General features: G+C 42.8%; 1 protein-coding gene and 2 non-coding genes across 3 annotated transcripts; all 3 read right to left on the bottom strand.

Moving 5' to 3' along the window:
* Positions 1 to 658: 658 nt before the first annotated feature.
* eif4g1a (eukaryotic translation initiation factor 4 gamma, 1a) lies at positions 659 to 21,622 on the bottom strand. The gene is given in 35 exon segments (XM_069691978.1): positions 659 to 2,156; positions 2,618 to 2,758; positions 2,969 to 3,050; positions 3,168 to 3,311; positions 3,487 to 3,585; positions 3,698 to 3,779; positions 4,517 to 4,642; positions 4,761 to 4,933; positions 5,029 to 5,147; positions 5,277 to 5,593; positions 6,113 to 6,215; positions 6,305 to 6,422; positions 6,590 to 6,880; positions 7,041 to 7,145; positions 7,358 to 7,594; positions 7,713 to 7,859; positions 8,104 to 8,496; positions 8,658 to 8,777; positions 8,952 to 9,085; positions 9,745 to 9,928; positions 10,063 to 10,151; positions 10,244 to 10,483; positions 10,486 to 11,310; positions 11,400 to 11,475; positions 12,250 to 12,342; positions 12,588 to 12,739; positions 14,623 to 14,733; positions 15,679 to 15,778; positions 16,383 to 16,562; positions 16,902 to 16,922; positions 17,512 to 17,550; positions 18,346 to 18,378; positions 18,592 to 18,678; positions 18,769 to 18,895; positions 21,151 to 21,622. Coding segments are annotated over 34 exon segments (5,418 nt in total). The 5' UTR covers positions 18,844 to 18,895; positions 21,151 to 21,622; the 3' UTR covers positions 659 to 1,974.
* LOC138617486 (small nucleolar RNA SNORD66) lies at positions 7,234 to 7,293 on the bottom strand. The gene has a single exon (XR_011310666.1). It is a non-coding gene; the product is annotated as a small nucleolar RNA SNORD66 (small nucleolar RNA).
* Positions 7,979 to 8,058, bottom strand: LOC138617485 (small nucleolar RNA SNORD66). The gene has a single exon (XR_011310665.1). It is a non-coding gene; the product is annotated as a small nucleolar RNA SNORD66 (small nucleolar RNA).
* Positions 21,623 to 23,082: the final 1,460 nt, after the last annotated feature.

Here is a 23,082-nt window from a genome sequence, read left to right as displayed (position 1 = left end):
AAATTTGACCTTATTTGTCGAACTTTTTGAAGATAAAACCGCGAGGTTCGGTGTTGGGGCCCCAGAAAGCATCGCATCCACTCATTTGACCATTTAGAAGTGTTATCTGAGCTTTTAATTAACGCTTTATAACATTAGTGCATTAGTCAGCAATTAGCCTCTAACCTTACTGAATTCCCCCTACGTGGGATTAATAAAGCCCAAGTCTAAAGTCGAACCTGTCCTGTGAAGACGCGCTTTATAGATGCGTTTTTATTGCAGTTCATGATCTGTTCAAATGTATCAAGCAAATATGCAGCTGGAGATGTTCTAGTTCCTCTTATGAAATGTGACGATTTGTTCCTTTTATCTAGTTTGTATTGTTTATTGAAAATTTTCCGGTTTTTGTTTTGCATAGAATCTGAAGTTGTCACCTCTGGATAAAGTTGTGATGGACATTTTATACTAAACAATAAATGAAATTACAATGCAGCTATCATTTATTTTGTCAGCTGACTGACCTGTATGGGATTTAAGGCAGCTACAATTCACAGAAGGCGGGAGAGGCAGCGATGACCCACAGCTTCTCTTTATCCAGACACACACGTGCACCAATGTGGATAATGAGGTCAGAGACCCCAGTACCACCGTAAAAATCATGCAACACGTTTCACACTGCTCAGCAACTTAATAAGTCCTTTATTTGCAATGTTCCGTGACCTCATCTTTCCAGTTTCCGATGCAAAAGAAGCAATAATTTCTTAAATAAAGAAAGCGACAAAAAAAAAAAAAAAAAAAAAAAGAAAAAATATTTACAAAATTCCAATAAAACTAATAATCAATGGATTATCTAAAGCACCTCTCTGCATCTGGACAACTGTGGTTTCTGCTGTAAAAGGAGACACTGCAATTACATCAGCAATTTATTGTTTCTGAAAAATAAAACTGAAAAAAAAAAAAAAGTTTTTTTTTTTTTTATTATTATCATTATTATTATATATTTACAGAACGCTCCTGAAATGAGTTTCCACTTAAAAGTAGAAAAGGCTTTCGGATCATTTCTGTGTCTTTTTTTTTCTTTTTCTTTTTCTTAACCTTTATATATTTTATCAAGTCAATTTTCTGTAGATTTCAAGTTTTAACGGTGATTGGGTCATTAAGTGTCCTCTAGCTCAGGTTGAAGTATAGAAGAGGTAAAGATGAAGAGTCAGTCAGTGTGGTTCTCTACCAGCGATGGGAGAGGATGGCTTAGAGGAAGCATTAAGACCACCCCCTAGTAGTCAAGGTCAAAGGTCAATACCAGTCCTCTGTGTTTCTGTCCTCTGCAAGTTCATGGTAGGAAACAGGAAAATAGACACGCTTTGCTTTTAAAAACTCAATTCATCAAATGAAGATTAGTTCATGTACATTTTGTCTACGAACGTTTTGTCCACTGTATCATTAATAGAAACACACTTCAGTCATGCTGCACACTCCAGTAAAGGACAAAGACATTGAGAGCTGTGTCTGGATTGAACACACACATCATGGCATGATGATACCCACGGATCAGGGAACCCACACGGCCTGCACTCTCTTCCTGCAGATCGGGAAGGATGTTGGGCATTAGAATTGTCTAGAACGAGGAAAAAGCAGCCCGTTGGTTTGTTTTACTGTGACCAAAAAAAAAAGAAGAAGGTTTTCGTAGTGATGTGGGATACTTCACACCTCATCAAACCAGCAATCCTGCCGCATCGCTTTTCAAGTTCATTTAATGGAGGACACTTGCTGTGTAAAGCAGGTGGGGAAATAATGAGGAAGCAAGAGAGGGAGGGAAGAGAGAAATGATTGTTTTCTGAGTCCATCCCTCAAAGAAAAGAAAAAAAATAATAAAGATTTATCCTCATTGAGGATTGATTTGAGTCTTCCTCTCTGGCAATGTTGTCCATGACTCTCAACGGACGCCTGCAGTGCCCCCGCCTCGCCAAAGGGGGCTCCAGCTTTCAGTTCAGCTTCTTACTCCTTGTCAGACTCCTCCTCTGCCTCGCGGAGCCAGGTGAAGAAGGCAGTGACTGACTTCAACGCCACACCTTTGCCTGTTTGCTCTGCAGCGTCTTTGCTGGATTCCCATTTGTAGAAGGCCTCCTCTTTAATGACGTCCTCGTCGTAAAGGGCGTCGAAGAACATCCGCAGCAGGTCTGCAGAGAGCGAACACGGAGGTCAGTGCTGAGCAAGCATCGACACCTCACCCACAGTTTGACAGAGGGAAAAAAAAAAAAAACGTAACCGCATATTTGTTTAAAAAAAAAAAAAAAAAAAAAAAAAAAAAAGGTAGCTTCGCGGGATAAATATCAATTAGTACCAAGTGTCAGCACTCAGAGGTGTTGAGACATTATTACTAAGGATGCGTCTTTCTCTTCCAACCCTACAATCTCTCATGAAACACTTTTCCCAGAACAAACTGGCTTGATGCTTCACTGAAATCTGAGCTTCTGAAAAGCAGTCATGCAATTAAGTATAGAGAGAAAGAGAGAGAGAGAAAAAAAACACTAAAAAACTTAAGACTCCTAAAACCTTCTTTGGAAGCGGAAACGTGTATATTTTATCCACCTCTGTCTGTTCTACAATACTCAGGTTAAGTGATAAGCAGGACACTCACTTGCAGGCTGCTCCAAGCGCACCATCAGAGCCTGGAGGGCGTAAAGGGCCTGCAGTTCTTTCTGCTCGTCGCACAGGTATCTCTGCAGCAGACTGGCCCTCTCGTTGATCTGCAACGCGTCCATCTTGTAGGGGTTGTCGCCTGGAACGAGGAGTCAAGACACTCGTAAAGACAAACCATGAGCTTTGGATGAAACTTCTTCTGCCGTAACAGATTTACTTCCTGAGCTGCAAATTGAATCACGTATTGTGTTTTGCGTTTGTATGAATAAGAGTGTTTGATGATGCAGGAGATGAAGGACAATTTTAGAAGACGGCTCCAACTTGTACATGCTGTACGAGTCGTACTTACATATGATGGCACACTGACACACTGATGTCATCAGGGCTCGCACAAACTGGTTGGAAGCAGTCTGCTGCTCGTCCAAGTTAGCCTAGAAATAAAAAAAATAAATAAGGATCATGCAGCCTTTATGCTGACAAAAAAACAACAACCCTGCGTTAGGTTAGTCCGAAGTCAAACCAGCTGCATGGCTCGGACTGTCACACACCTCAACCCAGTCTCTGATCCGCTGGTTGTCGGCCTTGTCCTGGAAGAGTCTGTCCAGCTTTTTGCCGAGCTCCTCTCCGCTGAGGATCTTCTTCTTATCGACTTCCTCTGACTCCGTCTCCTCTCCCGTGGTGAATTCCACTTTCTTCAAAAACACACATTAAGAAGCGTGAGGACACGCCCGAGCAGCTAATTACCAGTGGTTTTCTCCTCAACCTTAAAGCCTTCTAACGTTTTAAAAGAGTAAACGAACATAAAAGTGTCTGTTTTCAGTGGTCGTGAGAGCTTGAACGTCTAAAACCTGAACGTCTGTTTCTTACCTGATCAGTGACAAACTTGTTGACGTCGTCATCCTTGGGCAGGAAATCATCCCAACTGAGCCCAGCCTCTGTCCACAAAGCCCCGACCTTGTTAGAGGTCTGAGAGGAAAAAAAGGGTTTTTTTTTGTTCTTTTGTTTTTTTAATGTACAACATGATGTAATCAAATAGCTTGTAAAGTGTGCACTCAGCTGTTTTCAGAAATGTTCTTACCATTCCTTTGCAAAGCAACTTGAGGATCTGCACCAGCAGCACGCCAGCCTTCCCCAGAGGCACAAGAGGCTTCGAGATCTCCCTGAAGATACAAGCGCACTGCATGAAGCTTTCCGCTGTATTTCAACTATATTATTCAGCTGTTTATTTACTACCGCTGTTATTAAACCTGGTTTTAGAAGGAATTCTGTCAGTCACATTCAGGCATCTTTGTTACTGCAGTGAGGAGAGTGATTCTGTAACATTTGTGTCATCACATGTGTCCATACATTTTTCTCAGGAAGACCACGACAGTTAGAGAGACGACAGCAGAATGACAGACAAGAAAATGACGAGATGATGATGAAGGTGTCTGACATCAAGTCTGCTTTCAAAGAAATTGATGACGTGTCTTTTATGCTCGTCAGGCTTTACCTTCAATCTAAAGGACCTCAGCTTGAGTAGACTTCTTCGATTAAACTATTTTTGCTCACATCCTGATTACTTTCAGGTCACGGTTGTGGGTGATCGAGAATTTCCTTTTAGAGCCACGCTGCTAGCAAAACTCTCTACCTGCTGAACTCCCGACACATCAAGTCTCCACTGTCATTTAAAACACTTCCCAAAACTGTTCTGTTTTTGAAAGCTTTTGGAAATGTTTGATGTGTTTTTCATGTTCACTGCTTACCATTTTCATTTATTTGCTAATCTTATTGTATTACTTTCCCCTGTGCTTACATCCTCCGGCCTTTATTCTCATTTTATCTGCCTTGCCTGATTCTATTTCCTTTTTGTCAACACTTTGTCTAAAAGTTATTATTGTTATCATCCAACACCCACCTGAAGAGCTGTCCCATAGGGATGCCTTCCTCATGGAGCATGGGGGTAATAAGTTCAGCCAGGTAGAGCCAGATGTGAGGTATATCTATGGCCATGTCTTCCGCTGCCTCCAGGATCTCTTCTATCCTAAAACAGAACACAAACAAAACAGAACTCAGTCTCACTTTTAACATGTAGCCTTCGTTTCATTACTTCAAAAAAAAAAAAAAAGTCCCGGCAAAAGGTTTCCCTGTTAAACGCTCACCCTTTGTAGTACTGCTGTGCGGGCAACGTCCCTGCCTTCAAGAGCTGGTGCAGCAACAGGCCCATGTGCTCCCTGGCAATGGTGCTTCGCTCGAGTGTGGACTCCACGCCGTTCCGCACAAACACGTAGAGCAGAGAGGCACTGTTGAGCTCTGACACACACTGCAGCGCCTCCTACAGGAAGACAAAAGGAACGATGTTAGCGCTAATAAATCTGGTGATACATGTACATTGGTGCACGTGAGTGTGCATGACGCCGGTGTTCGTACCTTCAAGTCATTGATGTGGAGGTATTCTTCTATGATGGCTTTCGACTTCTTCTCCACCTCCTCCTCAGTCAAAGCAGGTTTAGGGAGAGAAGGAGGAGTGGAGGCGCTCTCACACTTGACTGCAGAGAAAAAAGGGGAAAATACAAGTTGAAGATCGTTCTTTCTTCCTGGGTTGTAATTTCATAAATATACATATAATTCTTTCAACAACTTCTGTCTTTTAAATCTTTACTTTTGCTCCTTTATACCTGTGAGATCTTTGCTTGGAACCCTGTCCCGGCTTCCTCGGTCCCGGCTTCCTCGGTCCCGGCTTCCTCGGTCCCGGCTTCCTCGGTCCCGGCTTCCTCGGTCTTTGCTTCCTCGGTCACGATCGTCGGTCATGCTGGCGACACGACGCACGGGTTCGGTGGCGGCTCGGCTGTCTCCGCCCCTCCCACCGCGCTCCTGTGACTCTCTGCTGAAGCTTCTCTTGGTGATTTGGTTTCCTTCCCGTCCCTCGCTGCGATCGAACCTGTCAAAACGATCCCTGTCCCTGTCGCCCCCACGTTCACGGCTGGAGCTCGACCTCAAGATATTAAGTGACACAAAAGAGGTTTATTTATCATACTGTGCAATAAAATCTGATCTCAAACTGATCACCGAATATATGCACATGCTCTTAATGTAATAAGTACATTTGAGTAGCAAGGAAGTGTCATAATCAGACGAGCGCTGGCAAAATGTTTACAGAGTGCATTCTGTGATCTTTTTGAAGGTTTTCCTGAATCAGTGATGCAAATTTAACTCCAAAACTCAAAATGTTGGCAAATTTCCTGGCTTTACCAATTTATATGAAAACAACATAAATCAAGAAGCTGTCTGGACTGCAGCTGCAAATTTAAAGCATGTATACATGCAGTGTCAATGGAAACATGTATAACAGGAGTATTTTTATCATCTAAGGATGGATGAACATGTATATTAAAAAAAACACCCAAAAAAAACATATTTGCTAAAAAAAAAAAAAAAAGTGAAGCAGCACGGGAAAAAAAACCCAGCATTAAAGCAGAATGACAGTAAGAAAATATCCGCAGCTTGTGAATACCTCTGAGGAACTCTGCGATCAGAGTCTGATGTCGACAACAACGAACCAGACTGCTGCAGGGCTGAGAAGCGGTTGAGCGTGCTGGTCGCTGGACGCCCGGAGTCTGAAAAGACAAGCGAAGGGATAAGTTAGGAACCAAGCCACTGCAACAACCACTAAAGTCACACTGTCTTTCAGAAGAAGGTGTTTTACCCTGCTCTCCGCTCGCTGGTTTAGCGCCACTTCCTCCACTGCTGCCTTTTCCCCAGCTGCCCCACATGCCTTTGCCACCTGGAGCCAACAGCTGATTGTTGAAGTCCAGAGCGCCGGGCTTAAGGGAAACCAACACGGTACATACATCAACATCTGACATAATTTGGTTAAAAACAATTTGGTACTGAAGAGTCTTGGTCAGAATAAGTATGCGAGACTCAGACAATTACTTATTGTGCAACTAAAAAAAACACGGCAGAATTAAAAGCAACCAAATTCAAGTACCTTTGTAATCTTGCTGAGGCGGGTGGTGTCAATGGGTCTGTTCTTGGAGATGGGCACCGTGTTCCACCCCTCGTCCTGAGGCACGCTGATCCGGCTGCCTGGTGTGTGAGGGCCTCGGCCCCCCATGTTGCCTCCCATCCTGCCTCCGCCTCCTCCGCCGCCGCCTTCCTTCTTTGACAGGAGCTGCTGCTGGACTTTGATCTGTTCCCTGTGCTCCTCCATCTCTGCCTCCTTGTGGATCTGGTCAATCGTTTTCGGGCCCTGGTCTCCTCTACGAGGCACCCAGTTACACTGTGGATGGAAGACAATCCAAAACATTCCAACACCAGTCGTTTCACAACCATATATAGGATTCTAATGTGACTGAATCCAGACACAATAAAAGGAATACTATATAAATGCTTGTCAGCTCATTATTGCTGCATACTGTTGTGGATGAAGTCATATTTACCCTTCTGAGGTCCAACACGTCTTGTAGCATGAAGCGGATTCTGGATGAAGTCTTTTTCTCTTTGATGATCTTGTCCATCTGAGCGAAATACTGATCCATGCGAGGCTACAGAGAGAAGAAAGACTTTTATGAACGATGACTATAAAATGATGAGATGCACATGAATAATATTGTTTTACATAGAGATCTGTCACTCATCACTAATATTCAGTGGTCCAGACACGTGGCACAAAAATAAAAGTCATCACGGGAGACAATTTAATGTGCAGATGTTTATGAACATCATTGACTTCCATCTGTGTTAATGCTGTACTCACCTTGGCCTTCTCAAAGTCCAGGTCTTTGCCAATAGTGGAGAGCAGTCTGCAAAGACACTCGAGAGACTCTTCATCGTGATTCTTCAGCAGTTTCACGACACAGTCGTGCATGATGGCTTCTGTCAGCATCTTCAGCTTGAAGAGTTCACCGATGAACTTGATATTACCGAGCGAGCGGCGTCGAGCCTGATCTCTGCCGTCCACCAGCTCCACCCTCAAGCGCTCACGCTCTTCGTCCTGAGAACAGATGACAAAAAGGTGTTTGTGCTTAGTGTTGTATTCAAGGGGTCAGCTTAGTCTGAAGAGGAAGTGTTGGTTTTAATAGTAACAGAAGAAAACCCAAAACATATCTTACATCTTTGGAAGCCTCCAGCTCTTTCTGCTTTTTGTCAAACAACTCGTCATCGTCTTGGTCCTTCTCAAACTCTTTCTGGCAGCGGTTGAGCAGCAGTTTGCGGAAGTTCACAGTCAGTCCTGGTTTGTCTGTGGTGGGGACTTTCAACTGGAGGAGGACAACATTGAATATAATGGGGAATTTTAATGCAGGTCTTTCCCTCAGCAGTATTCATATGGAACAAGTAGTTTATATTCAAAATATTTTCATGATCATTTGAAAGTGGGCTCCTTCAGTTCCTCAATACCATCATGATATTTCAGTGGCCCAGACACGTGGCCAAAAAAATCATTGGTCATCATTGGAGCACATGAAAAAACCAACAAAATTCAGACACATTCACAGGACCTACCCCCAGAAGGCAGCGGCACATGTTGGCGTAGGCCACAGAGAAGTTGGGTTCTGAGATGGCCTTCTCGAAGATGAGGTCGATGGTTCCCTTCAGCCTCTCCTCCGTGTCTATCGTCAGCTCCGTCACCTGCTTCATCAGCTCCTGGAACTTCTGCGGTGTGAGCTTGTTGAGGATGCTGCGCAGACGCTTGAACAGCTCTTGAGTCTTGCCCTGCTCGGTGTCGTCTACTTCGACTTCCTCCGCGGCACGGCTGCGTGTGGACTTCTTCACAGAAGGCTTCCAGGCCTTCTCGGCCTTGTTGAGCTGCACGTCGTCGTTGAGGGACATGCTGCTGATGATGATTTTCCTGGGCTCTTTCCGCTGACCCTGCTGGGAGCGACGGGGGCCAGGGGGCTAAAAGGAGGGGGGAGGGGTTTGCATATTTAGACAAATTAGAGGAAAGAAACAATTAACAAAAAGTTGAATTACGATTATTACATAACTCTGCTTATGAAAAAGGGACGAGAATTTCCTTTAATAAGAAACTACCCTAAAAAAGAGAGAAATTAATTTACCGGGCCTCGTGGTCCTCCCACTGATCTGCTCCCAAGATTCCCCAAATATGACGGAGTAAAATCAGGACCAACATTCATCAGTCGAGCCGGGTCAGCAGGCCGCAGTGGAGTCTTGTTCACCTGAAGTTTAAAAGGTAAAATGTGCTCACACAAAATTTTAAAACAATGCCATGAAAGCATGTTCCTCCATAAGCTGCATGATATATTCAAAAACGAATTATGAGGGCATTAAATTAAGTAAAGTAAGGCGCTTTTAAGTATTTCTTTTTTTTAGTGAAGCTAAAGAACACCCACCTTGTCCAAGACCACCTCACTGATGAGAGGCAGGCCCTCGGGTTTGTTCAGACTGGCGCTGATGAACTGGAAGCCCAGCAGGAAATCCCGGTCGTACTGCTTTTTATCCTCTGGGTTTATTGGCTTCCATTGTTCTGAGGAAGGTACGAGAGAGGTGTGAATGCAGGGGATTAAATGTACATCCTTAAAACTCAAGTTAGGACAGCTCTGTACCATGTATGATGACAGGGAAATTTGTCTTTAATTGGACGACAGGATGCTTGAAAATATTGATGGATGGATCTGCTCTATAATCTAAATAGCCCGTTATTCCACCCTGCAAAGCAGTTGTCTTTAAGCATTAATGATCTAAATCTCAAAGCCATCTATAGGTGAGCAAAGATTCAAAATTACGCTCATGTATAGTGAAACTGAATTTATCCATGATTTTACTAAGTAAATAACAAGGCACTACAATGGGTGTAGGCAGCATAAGTTGACCAAATACTTGATTCAGTCGATTAGAAAAGTGCATGAGTGTACCGGCACTCCATCTTAATTATTTTTAAGAAAACATCTCTAAGCTATAACAGGAAAAAAAAATGATTCATATTCACTGGAAAAAAATAACAATGTTGGTCTGACGACAATAAAGGTGTTAGGATTATTTAATAAAATGTTACATAGATTTAGTCTTAATATGACGAGTTGTATATGAACTTTGCATAATCATTACATCATCAACATACAGTGTCTACAGGTGAACAGCCCAATAACAACTGTTACAATGTAACGGCACAAAACCGTAACTTACCTTCTTTGTACTGGTATTTCTGCTCAGTTGGCTCAGTTGTGGCTTTAGGCCTGTCAGGCTTTGCATTCTGCTTGTCCTCTCTCTCCTCCCAGGTCTCGTCTGCCACTTCAGCGGGAGGTTCAGCTGGAGCTGGGGGGTTGGCCGGAGTGGACGAGGGTTCAGAAGCAGGCTTGGCACCCTGCTCCTGCAAACAGGAAGAGAAGAGTTATAATAATCTACACCTCAGAGAAAGCAACGTTTTGAGTCTAGACATCTTCACAAATATTGTTGATATAGCTGAAACTGCTCTTACACAGAGTCATCTGAACTAATACACACCTCTGTGAAGGCATCCAGGAGGTCTCCAATGGCCTCCTTCTTGTTGAACTCTTTCATGTTCTTCCTCTTCTTTGGCACAGATGTAGCAGCTTCAAATGAAGGATAAAGAGTTCACATTAAAATCTCACGTAGAACCAACAGGACACGTGTTAAATGCAAGCAGGAAACATCTCCACCGTACCTTGCATAGTAGATTCCTCTGGGCAGCTAACAGAGGGAGGAGGAAGAGGGGCTTCCTCGGTTTTCTTCTTACAATCTTCCTCATTCTCCTCTTTCTCCTCCTTCTCCTCCTCCTCCTCCTCCTCCTCCTCCTCCTCCTCCTCCTCTTCTTTCTCCTCCTCCTCCTCTTTCTCCTGCTCCTCTTGTTCCTCTTGTTTCTCTTGCTTCTCTTGCACCTCCTCCTCTTGCACCTCCTCCTCTCCTCCTCTTGCTCCTCCTCCTCTTGCTCCTCTTCCTCCTCCTCCTCTTCCTCCTGGGCTGATGTTGCTGTTTTAGCCACCAGTTTGGATTCCTGAGATTGAGAAGCGTCTGGCTTGTCTTGCGGTGTAGTGTTTGAAAAAGTCATGTCCTCAGACAGTTCTTCAGTCTCCTGAGGAAGGCCATTGGAGAGAAGAGGCTCTGTGATTTCCACTTGTGTGGCTTCAGGTTCGGAGCTCAGCTCAGCATTCTGGGTCTGTGGAGCAGCAGGTTCTTGCACAGACGGTGGAGGCTGGGTGACTTCAGTCACTGTCTCTGTAGTCGTTTCTTCTTTTGCCACGTCAATAGGTATAAGTGGGGCTGCAACCTCAGCTGCAGGCTCCAACTTAGTGCTGGCCACCGGCTCTTCTTTTTCCAATTTCTTCACCTCCTCTGGTTTTGTTTCTTCCTTTTCTGGCGCCTTCACAGCTGGAGCTGGAGCAACCTCTGGTTCCTCCGTTTTCATAGGTGGCTTTGGTGCTGCTAATGACGCTGAAGGTCTGACAGGAGCATCTACAGTGTCACCAACGTTAGCACTGACTTTATTTTCAGCCACAGCCGGAGTAGTGGATGTTGTTCCTGCAGGGAGGGAAGGAGGAGACTGCTGCAGGTCCTTCATCAACGGGGACGGCACCTCAGTAGCAGTTGTAGGGACTGCAGATTGTGCAGCCACCTCAATCGGCGGTGCCATTTGGCTGTCCATTTCCTGTTTGGCCTCCACCACAGGCTCTGCATTTGCTGGAGCAGGAAGTGGAGGGCTTTCAGCGCTAGAAGGGAGCTCCATGTTTTCATCTAGACAAAGAATCATACAATGAGGAAAATATGGAATACAGCCATCACGCATTTTTTTAACAGACCAAAAACTGAGAAAATGTGCTCACCTCTTCTTGTCATTGTAGTGACAGGCGGTACGACTTCACCATTGGTCTGTGCAGGACTTACATCTGTTATGGAGGCCTACAAACACAAAGCATTGGTTAGGACTGTTGTATAGTCATTGATTAAAATGGAAAAACACCACATTGTCTGTTAATTAGAAACATCTACACACATTCCGGGTGTAATGTGTACTGTTAACAAACTGTATTTAAAAAGTGTCTCTGATGTTTTACTTGATTTTCTCGGCATCCAAAAATAACTAGCCTAAAATTGTAACCACAGCTCATAACATCAGTGCATATTTCTGGATATTTGCTTTGGCTTTGTATTGGGCTTGAAAGCATGCAATCACCTCTGTGAAAAATAAACAAGTCAGGACAATGGCATCTAAAGAAATCCAATGAGGTGCTTTGCTTTTTTCCAACAATGCGTACTTGGTTCATACAAACCAACTCAAATGTTTACTTTCTTACAAAATGGATTTGTTTTTTTCTCTAACATGTTATTCAACTGCACAAACTGACAACGGGTGAAGACAAAATAAAAACCAGGAAAGCCTCATGAAATGTTTTACGACCTGAGTTTCACCAGTTTCTGTCCTTAACTGTGCTTTTAATTGACATTAACACATAAAGTACCATAACTCAGTACAGAACAGCTGACAGCACTTTAGATTTACAAGATAAGGAAAACTATATATTTAATCCTTGAGTAACACAATCATGTGGTATGATTACTTGTAATCAGTAAAACAATAAATGAGAAATATCTATACACGCAACCATTTTTGCTGAGAGACAGAGTTTAAATCAGTCAGTACAACCTCGTCATTCAGAAGTAACAAACCCTTACCTGTGGGGGGGTCGGTGTGGTGGTGGACCTTCCACCAGACATGATCTCCTCTGTGATATCACGGCCGCCCTGGTTGGGGTCTCGTATTCTTATCTATCAGAGAAAGGACAAATATTGGTCACGTTTCCTCAAAACATGTGTCCAACATTATAATACAAACAGTATGTAACTATCCTGTCAACTCTGATCTATAGCTGCCACCTATCATGACAAAAACTATTGTTATTTTCAGCTAAAAGGGAAAGTTCCACATTCAACACACAATACACTGTCTCTCCATTCAATTTTTTTTTGACCTCAGACAAGAGGTCCGCTGCCCTTTTGTTGGGACACACTACCGGTTTGCGTTCCCTCTTTGGTGGGCCTTGTGACTGTGCAGGTGGTTGCTGAGGGGGCGGGGCTTGTTGCTGTTGCTGGGCGGGGTTGATCATGACCTGTGCAGGCTGGACAGACGGAGAGTACTGTGGCTGAGCTGGATAGTACGCTCCTGCTGTAAAGTTAGAGTGAAAAAAAACAAAAACAAAAAAAAACATGAACAAAAAGAAAATACCGAAGTGAAACACTAAAATAAAATTCAGTTTGGATTCCCAAGATTTTATTTTTCACATGGTTATAATCACAAATGCTGTATTTGCAATTTTTTTCCCCCAAGAAAACCCTGAAAGGTAGTTTGTGGGATATGTGGATGTATTTGTTGTAAAAAGCATTTCAAGGTGCAACTTTAAAGATTTCCTTGCACACACACAAAAACCAAACACAGACCATGTCAGGACAAGTATAAACTTGTGGATGTAAAAATGTACATTACATACGAGGAGCAATCAAGAGGTGCAGAGACGGCTCATGTTGCGCGCGAGTAAGTATCCCAAGTCCGAGTGTTGTTGAGCAGGCGGGGCTGACATGCTAGAAATCCCAAGTGCCATTGCGCCACAGTTCAGGTTGTCTGCACTGAATATTTTCCCTCAGACGCCTCAGAACGTCACAATAGACCTCTGTGTTGACAGTCTGACCCTGGGGGATGAATTCACGGTGCACAACCCAGAGAAGATATCCTGCCTGGTCGCTCCTGACTTCACTCGTGTTTTTTCTGTCTTGGACAGTGAAATGCTGCCCCTTTTGAAATGTGAACGCCAATCAAAAGCCAGACTCAAGGCTTCATTGGAAAGGCGTTCTAAAGCATTTTTGAGTTTGACACAAAGTTTGATGTGCAGTCTCTGCTTAAGTCGCCAATGCACACACATCACTGCTCGCAAAAATGCATGTAACAGATGCTGATGTTGATCAAGTGATGCATCTTGGAGTACTTCTGAAAATTATTGCTTCCCCCTGCTCTCTGTGCATCTGTTCTGCGCTCTACTTGTGCGCCACAGGAGCAGTCTCTGAACTTTCTGATTGCCCCTCATACATGAACTAATTTGCGGGTTTAATTATGTGTTGTGCTTTCCAGTGTCACCACTACGTCATGTCTGGTCATATCTCTGAGTCTGGGAAAGATTAGATATTCAAGGGTAAATTAACCTTTAAAAAGACAAGACTTTTTTTTTGGTGGATTTCAAATGAAATATATATATATATATTTTTTTTAATTTTAAACATATATCATCTGTGTGTTTTAATATATGTTGTTTCTGTATGTGGATTGTTACATTTATGTTAGCTTCCTTCTCTTGCTTTATCTTGTTTATATGGATTTATGTATCTGACTTTGTCATGATTAATGGACCTGAACCACTTTTGTTTTGCTGTCAGGCCGTAGGAGCAACAACCTTCACATCCAGACTGTGAAAGTCGAACAGAGGCAGCATGTTAAAGAGTCCTGTAGTAAATAGAGTCTGCCAACTTACTTCATGGTTCATGACTATAAATTGCGAAATGTATTATTTTATCACATTAAAAACAGAACTTAAAACAAATCTAAAACACGTGAAACATCAAAAGGTAGAAACATTTGGAGCCCAATAAGTGAAGGTTTGGTCATTTGCAGATGAAAAGACATCGAGCCATATATTAACACGTGACTAAATTCTATTTCAAATTTTTCATTACTTAGATTATTACCATGATTATACAACTTTTCTGATATTCTCCAGGGCATGTTTTCCATTATTCTGGTAAGGTTTCACTACTCTATTAAAAAATATTTAAAGACATTTTTCTTTTCTGTGTGCGTCCTATGATTGTTTTTTTCAATTACAATTCAATTCCCATTATTTTACGCATGTGACCAACACACTGAGGACCATCCGAGCGTGAAATCGTACGCGCGTGTTGCCAAAACAAAAACATTTACAACACGATTAGAAACAGGAAGTGCCACCGAGATTGTTGCCACTGAAGCCTGCTGACCACCACACAAGCACACACACTACTCACCGGGGTAGCGCTGGGAGGTGAGAGAAGCACCGTGGAGAGAGAGACGGCCGTTCTCTCGCCCGCCCCCTCTCCCCCCACCACCCCGCCTCTCCCTCGCAGCAAGAGAGGGCTCTGAACCAACGCAGCAAAGGAGAGGAAGGGAGTGAGGGACGGGAGAGGGAGGAAAGAAGGAGAGAGGGCAGGAAGAGACAGATGCAGAATGAGTTAATGAGAGGATCCAGAGGAAGCAGGGTGTTAAGAAGGTCCCATGAAATGAACAATGCCTTTACAGCAATCTTACCTTGTGTTCCTGGCTGCAGTTCATTTTTACATGCCAATATATTGCAACTTTTGAATTGCCCAACTTCCTGGAAACGTATTAAGTTTTGTTCACTGAATTATCTTGCACTCGAGGGTGTGTAATAAGCCAATCCAATATGATGTTTTAATTGCACCCACCAAGTCCATCATAAATTTAAAAAAAAAAAAAAAAAAAAAAAAATCCATATGACTACATTTGTCCTGAGGAAAAATAGCATTTGCAGCAGTAACACAGGCCAGAGGTGTGTTTGGGTGTCATTTAAAAAAAATAAAATAAAATAAAAATAAATTTCACCTAAAAAGTGCAGTGGTGGCCCAGCTTTTTGCTTTACATTTTCCTCTTTCCGTCCCTTCCTCTACCTGCTGTTAAAACTCATTTATGTTTATTAGTGATAACATTAAATTCCACCCAAGACTTGAAAAATGTGGTCTCAGAGCCATTTCATGGAACCTGTAAGGCAGTGTCAGGTGAGACTGCAGATAGAAAGAACACATGCCGAAGCAGAAACAAGCCAGACGACATGCAACTGGCAGTTCACCACGTACAACCGTGTTTTGACCCAGAGAGACATTATATGCACCAACCAGCCAAGCAAAACCACGACAGGCCCACCTTATGGACAAAGAGGTGAGCATATGGATTCAACTACAGCTCCAACTTAAAATCTCTTTGGGATTTTAGTGTTTCAGATTTCACCCATTTAGAGTGACATCATGTTTGTGGTTTTGCTTGGTGACTTGGGTGAAAACCCTTACCATAACCGGGGTATTCAGCAGGGCTCGTTCCTGGGTAGAAGCTTGCCGTTCCGCTAGTCACAGGATACTGCTGGGTAGGAGGCATGTAAGGGGCCCGGTACTGCAGAACCAAAATAAACAATAAACAATTGAAATGGCAAAGCTTGGCCACCATACTGGCCCTGATATAAGATGACCCTTTTCTACACAAAGTTATTGGCACATTTGTTTAGCTTGCCCAAACAGGTTTTTAAATTCTTCATCAGTCACATCCTCACTTATTTTTTGTCAGACTTTTAGAAGCAGTCAGAATGATTATTTATTTGATCTTGCCATAGTGATATTGTGAGAGAGCAGTAACGCTTCAATGCAGGAAAGATAATTCCGTTTCACTCTTTCAACAAGAATTTGTTGGCAACAAAGCATTTTACATGAGCCATCAGACAGCTTGGATGTCAAAGTGGGCTTCATAAAATTTGTTAAATCACATTATCTCTATAAAACAGCCCACAAAATGACATGTAGAAATTTGCGTGCCTTCCTTACAAACAATCTATAACTCACTGTAATAAACTCACTGTGTCAAAGCAGGTAGTAGCCTATTTAAAAGAGAATATCGGCAGTTGTTAAAACAAATGTCTTATACTGTCTTGTATTTGAGCCAGTATACACTCAGTACTATGTGAGCGGGTTGCTGGGTAGAGCAGTAATACATGTGCACCAACCTGTCCAGGGGGGATGAAGTAACCCTGAGGAGAGCCAGCGAAAGGCAGCTGCTGCTGGGAAATCATCATCATCTGGGAGCTGGGTGGGTAGACGTGAGTCGGTCCAACAGGCCGAGGGCCACTACTGGTCTGTACCCTCGGAGCACTGGTGGCCATGGTGGGTCGGTTCTGATAATAGTTCTGGAGAACAGATGAGGGGGAATGAAGGGAAAGAAGAATGTGTCATTAACAGGAGAAAACTCCGAGGGTGCACATAGTGTCTCAACTGTGGCAGTCCTAACCTACGTGTTAAAATGTTGCAGCATTTTTGCTTGTGTGCGTGTGTGTGTGTGTGCGTGCGTGCAGTTGAACACATTCCTACATCAGCTGGAAGCAATGCACTCTTAGCAACTGTTAATGTGTACAGAAAGTTCAGTTTCTGGGTAACATGGAGTCTAAACTGTACAGAAAGTCATGTCTACCTGCCACACTGAGGTTAGCCCAAGTTAGGAGGAGAGGGACGAAGAGAAAAGCTGTTACCTGTAGCGCTCTGTATCCACCCTTCAGCCGCGCAACACATAAGCAGAGAGCAAGAGAGGGAGTGAGATTAAGGTGAGAATGAGGACTAGAGACAATGAGGAAAGAGGAAATTACAAGGTGTAAGAAAGAAGTTATGAGAGGCAGAAGTCTATCTTGCAGCCATGAACATTGAGATCAAACAAGCATGGATGCACATGCAAATCTGTACAGGTCTGCACAGAACCAGGACCCCCTTCTACTTCTGCGGGTCCCACTTCTGAGTGGATAAAGAAGCAGTTTAAGGGCTGCAGGCGCATGCAGACACTGGTATTAAATGCTGCAGGTAACCAAAGATCAATTCACTTTAATATTCAGGTATTAAGCTGAACCCGTCAATGTCCCTTTTCAGTGTGCGTTTTTGGGCTGTCAGAGACGCAAGCTGACATGAGAGGAATGAGGTCAAATCTGTGATCATCAATAGAAATAGGGGGATAGATTGCACTGAGAGACACGCCCACAAAGAGCTAATTTGGAGCTTTGGTGACGAAAAATTGCCAGCAACAAAATTCACAGTGTAAGAAATTTAGGGCGAAATTCCTACAGTGTGACAATCACATGTCTACAAACCAACCAATAGGAAGACATCATGAACTGATGCAGAGTATAGTGGCTGGTGCATGTTGCACATAACATTTTTGAAAAAACACACAAACACAAAATGACGGAGACAAAAGGAAAAAAGTTTGTGTTACACTGGCAAATAAAAAACCTTGTTGTGTTGCATTTATGCAAAGAGCGCCGCAGATGGTTGACACAAACTGATGACACGCCTCTGCTCTCAACTCTTTTTCTTTTTTAACTTTTCATCGTAGCGATATGATTCACCAGACATTCATCTGACACGAGTCAGATTGATATCATGCAGTCTGACACAGACTGAAACCAAGATGGTATTAAACTCATCTTGCACAGTGTGACATGCAATGAAGTTAAGGTTGTTCTTGTTGCAGGTAATGTATGTTAGGATAATTTGAGGTGGCAAAAAAGCCTATTCTCATTTTGATTTGAATGTAAAAAAATAAATGATCTTTGAATGAAACTACAGTGAATCTCGGTAATTTCTTCATATCACGCTGGTTTTGGGACAATGTCTTTTAAATGCAGCGAAGTATGGGGTAAAAAAGCTGCGGGCATGTAGGGATGAATAAAAAACAAATAAGTCCCAGATAAATTCAGCTTTTAAAAAATGGAGACTTATCAACTAAAAAATGGCAACTTGCTATGGAGAAATACGCATTTCTGGAATGAGCTGGTGAGATTCAATATTAGTAAACCTCGGGAAAAGTTAACACTAATAAATCTATAGTGTTCTCATCTAATTCTACAACATTACAACATTAGATTTGAAAGCATGCATTAACCTATGGAGAGAGGGGATAAATGAAAAAGAGAGGGGTGTTAGTACCTGTTGGTGTAAGGTACGGGGCCCTGCAGCAAACTGGGAGGACATCAGAAGAGAGGAAAGAAGTCAAGATTGACGTTAAGGAGAAAGATGGCAAACAGGAGATAACACACATTTAGCCAAAGCCTCATAGCCGGAGAAGCCGTGTCAGAAAACTACAAGGGGGAAAGAAAGCGTTCTCATACATATCCCATACTAAGACACTGAAAGCAAAAACTGAGAGAAAACAAATCATGCTGTGAATAATACCTGTCTTGGCTGTGGTGCAGAGTTCATTTGTGGAGGTGGAGGGGTGGCAAAAACAAGAGAAGTGGGCTGTCCAGGGCCGTAGGCAGCCTTGAGAGAGGAGGAAATGGGAGGAAAACGGATGTTACCAAACTCTAAATCTACTAAAATGTAGAGTTGACGTTAGTCAGTGAGTCTCACCTGTGTCAATCCAGGGGAAGGGGCTGGGTTTGGGACAGAGGTGGGTCCCGTTATAGGCTGTGGTGGTTTGTTCATTTCACGTTCTGCTATGGGTCTGCATCAGGGTGGCGGTGTGTTGCCAGCCTTTCTGAGGAGGAGAGGAGCAACAAACGTCGAAATAACTGTAAGGAGCAAATTTACTAAAATATCTATTAAATACTTTGATTATTTGTTGATTACTACTTAGCAGAGAGAATGTCATCACCATGACAATCGTATTTATGTGTATTGTTATGTGTTAATTACACTCCGTTACTGCACATTTTCCACTATTAAGCTCATGCGACAGAGTATAAGGAAGAAGTAGTTTGGCTAGCGAGTTGGTATAAATAAGGAGTGGACAAAAAAAAAATAGGTTTTTAAATGTACAATGTAGAACAACAAAGACGGGCTGGATATTGTTTATGTTATCCTTAAGAGAGAAGCTCAGAAGGATGTACAAAATGGATGGAAACTGAAAACCCACATTTTAGAATACGTGGATATATTCACGGAAAACCCAGAACAGATCGAGCCTTTTCTTTTTGGACTCTGTTTATTGCAAAAAAATATTGACTATTATAGTACACGTCAAAATGATAAACCTGTAAGCCAACTAAAGGAGTTCATAAATTAAGTTGTATTAGCACTACTTGCAATCAATTGCATTCAGCTAAAAATAGATTTTGAACACAAAACAATGTCATAGCACATATTCTTTTTTTTTTTTTTTTATAATTGCATCCCCCCAGTTTTCATTATCACACAGCACTGCATGAAGACATGAACCTTTAGTGTGGCAACATCTAACCAAGCAGGGAGGGTGTGGTCTGTGGTTTCGCCTATGATAACACCACCTCCCAAAATCTTGCTCATATGGAACTGCTCATGCTTTAGGTCTTATGAGCTATTACTGTCATTATCCCACAAAGATCTGTTGCTCACACCATTTTGTAATGGACTCATTATCCTCCGTCCAAAAAAAACAACAACCCCTCTTTCATTTCAGTAGAATAATGTCTGTGATGGATATTAAAAAAAAAAAAAAAAACTCCTACAAGCTTTAAACACGTGTGCCGCCAGATCACTCGGACTGGTCCGGTTTTTGAGTGAATTTAAGAAAATGGATACCTCAGGTCAAAGTTCATTCACTGTGTTAACACAGTGCAAATAACACATTCACACAGCGGTGTCCATTTCAGTGGAGTTGTCTCGCCGGGGGGGGGTTGAAAAAAAAAAAAAAAAAAAGACTGTTGTGAACGTGATGGTGCAGAAACTAGTAAAAGGAACAAGCTGGAATTGATGAAGAAAAATTAAAACCAACTAATAAAACACTTCACGCAGACGTGTCACACAACATCCACCTGCTGACAGAGGAACTATCGTTAGCTGCTAGCTAGTGCCATGCTTCATTTAGACAGGGCACCGACGCACAATGCTGCCGTACGAGTAGCGACGGCTTACCGGCTTTACGGTCTGTGATTAAAACCACGACAGGTCCTCTGGGATGGATACGGTCAAAAGATACGAGACAAATAAAATTTAAATAAAACATTTTTTTTTATCGGCCCGCTAGCGGGACAAGCGCCGAAGTGGGTTTAAAACCGTTAGCCAACCGTCCGGCTAACGTTACGTGTCCCGCTTATCGCAGGTATTTTGACTACGCGACGTGGCCGAAGAGGCCGCGGGTCACCTCCGCGCACACGGGGAGCCCCCCCGTCGGGCGGGTTCACAGGTTCACCGCGACGGCTGAAGCGCTGACGCCCGAACAACTAACAGATCAGAAAACAGCCCGCTGCTCGGTGTCGAGGTGAAGTCACAGCGGAGCTAGCGGTGGTTAGCCGCGTCCTGCGCGAGGAGCTGGTACTGAATCAACAGGCCCGGAGCTCCTCCCGACATCACAGCACACCCACCGGCCTCGGGATCCACCGCTGTCCCGGGGGGGGGGGGGGACACCGCGCGAACCGGGCGAATAAGATCGGGTTTAAAGTCATGAAGGAGCGGGTCTCGGGTCTCGGACAAATCGCTTTTTGAACCAGTTAGCCGAGTTAGCTCCCGTGCTAACAACCGTTACCTCGCGCAGCGCAACGATGAAAGGAGCCCAAACGGTCGTCGGTCATCTCAGATAAACGACTCTTAAAGAAGTAACAAGCAGCCGCTGAACGGACATTAAACACTCACATCAAAATGGGGTTAGTTTGTTTTTTGGGGTTGTTGTTTTTTTTTTACCCGTTTTCGTGCTCCGGGCAGGATTAAAGTGGACTAACAGCCGGCAAGGGGCCTGCTAGCTGCTAGCCGCTAGCATGGATGCCTTTGACAAAAAAAAAAAAAAAAAAAAACCCGAAGCCAAGTTTTTATTCTTACCAGGAATCACGAGCGGCTGCGTTGTAAAAGGTGGAAACTCGGGGAGTCGAGCCTCTGATCAGTCCTCCGGGGGGGGGTGAAAGCAGCGGTGTTGTCGCTTCTTTTTTTTTAAATTTAATTTAATTTATATTTTTTTTTTACTCCAGCGAGGAAAAATAAAAAAAAAAAGTGATGCCCTTCTCGGCTAAAGCTCGTTAGCTTGAACCGGCAGTCGGAGCTCTGCAGCTGTCACTTCGGTTTAAATCCCCGCGGCGTGCACGAGTGACAGCGCTCACAAAATCAAATAATATCGTACTTCGGGAGTACTATTGACAACTCCGATGGCCCCGATAAAAGCCTCTGGACCGGGGGTCCATGATCAAGGCGTCGATGGTGACGGATTGCCGGTTTAGGTGTGTGCACAGCTGTCGTGTGAGGAGACTCAGCGCGAGGCCATAGTGCGATGTTTCTGCCGTGTGCAGCATACCGGTGCGCCTCGAAGTCGCATGGGTAACTTCCGGGGAAATTAAAACGCGATGCCATTTCCTTGGTCATGTGACACGGGAGGGAGGGAGGGGGGGGGCTCGTTTGATCGGGGCACGGCCGTCGAATTTATCGAAGGTTTAGCTGTTCATTGGTGGAAGGTAATTTGGGGGTGTTTTATTTAAGAAAAAAAAAGGTATTTAGACAGTAAATTAAAAATAATAATAATAATAATAATTACAAGTTGTAATTGTTTGGTTAGTGTGACATCATTCGATTATTAATAGTGAAGCGTCAGTGTGTGAGCAGCATGTTACTCTTGTAGCTGCTGAATGTGGAGGTAGTTTAAACTACTTTATATCCAGTTTTTTAATTTTTTTTATTTATTTATTTTTTATGCCAACACGGAATATAAATCTGAGGGGTCATCAGATGATTAGTGGTAAAGGAAAAAAGAAAAAGAGAAAAGTTCTCGTGCATAAATCAGTTTTCTTTTTTTCTTCTTCGCTAATCTTAGATTTTTGGTGAGATAGTGGATCATTTGAAAATGTTTTGAAAAGTTCAAGAAAATTCACTGTTTGGTAGAGCTGTTAAAAGTTGACATGTGACCCCCAACTAACCACCCTAAATGCCAAACATTTATTGGCATAAATGTCAGGATTTGATGCTTCTCATTTCTAAACGGAGTATCTTTGGACTTTGTACTGTTGGCCAAGTAAAGGAGGCTACCAAAATCGGTCACGGTGGGCTGTGGAACATTTGAACAGGCAAGTTTTAATTCTTGTAGATAAAATAGATCAATCGGAAATTTTCAGCAGAAAATTGTCATTAATTGCAGCCCTAAACAGAATGACAATTAAAATGATAAAAGTCTTGTCATTTGTGTCATCACATACATAATCCATATCTCTGAATAAATGAAAAAAAGAACCAAGTTACCACAAACAGTCCAATCCCAAAACTACTCTGAAAACTCTATAACATTTCAAGATTGATAATACCACAGGGTTTTGAAATAGTTGGAGCTTTTTTCTTTTCAGAGTATCAAAACTATATTCTCCCATTTTATTTTTTCACTTGCATAGATTTCCCTCAAATATATTGATTGTTTATTTCCCCTCTGAATCCTGAGGAGATGCTGGTCAGCTGTAGACTGAAGAGAGCTGCTGGAATGGTGCATTCAAGTGCAATCATACTAATTGGAAAAACTCTTATAGAATGAAGGTTGTGAAATATCTTTGCCCCTGTTTATTGTGGTGAGTATTAACTAATAATTATGATTTGCCTCTTATAATACAAATTATTGACAATTAGACTGCGACTGGTTTGTTTATCTAATGCACGAGAAATAAAATACACTTTGTATAAAATACACTCAGATTGCAGCCAATTATCCCAGGTTTTTAGTTTAAATACTTAAGATAGCAGATACAAGATATTTAAGGAAAACTGCTTGCAACCATATTAAAA

The sequence above is a fragment of the Brachyistius frenatus genome, unplaced genomic scaffold, assembly GCF_029030835.1.
Source record: "Brachyistius frenatus isolate BFR_SWC_R1_liver_20210118 unplaced genomic scaffold, ASM2903083v1 Contig_12, whole genome shotgun sequence".
Classification (NCBI taxonomy): Eukaryota; Metazoa; Chordata; class Actinopteri; family Embiotocidae; genus Brachyistius; species Brachyistius frenatus.
The sequence above is the reverse complement of the archived record's forward strand: the minus strand, read 5'-3'. Positions and strand labels throughout refer to the sequence as shown.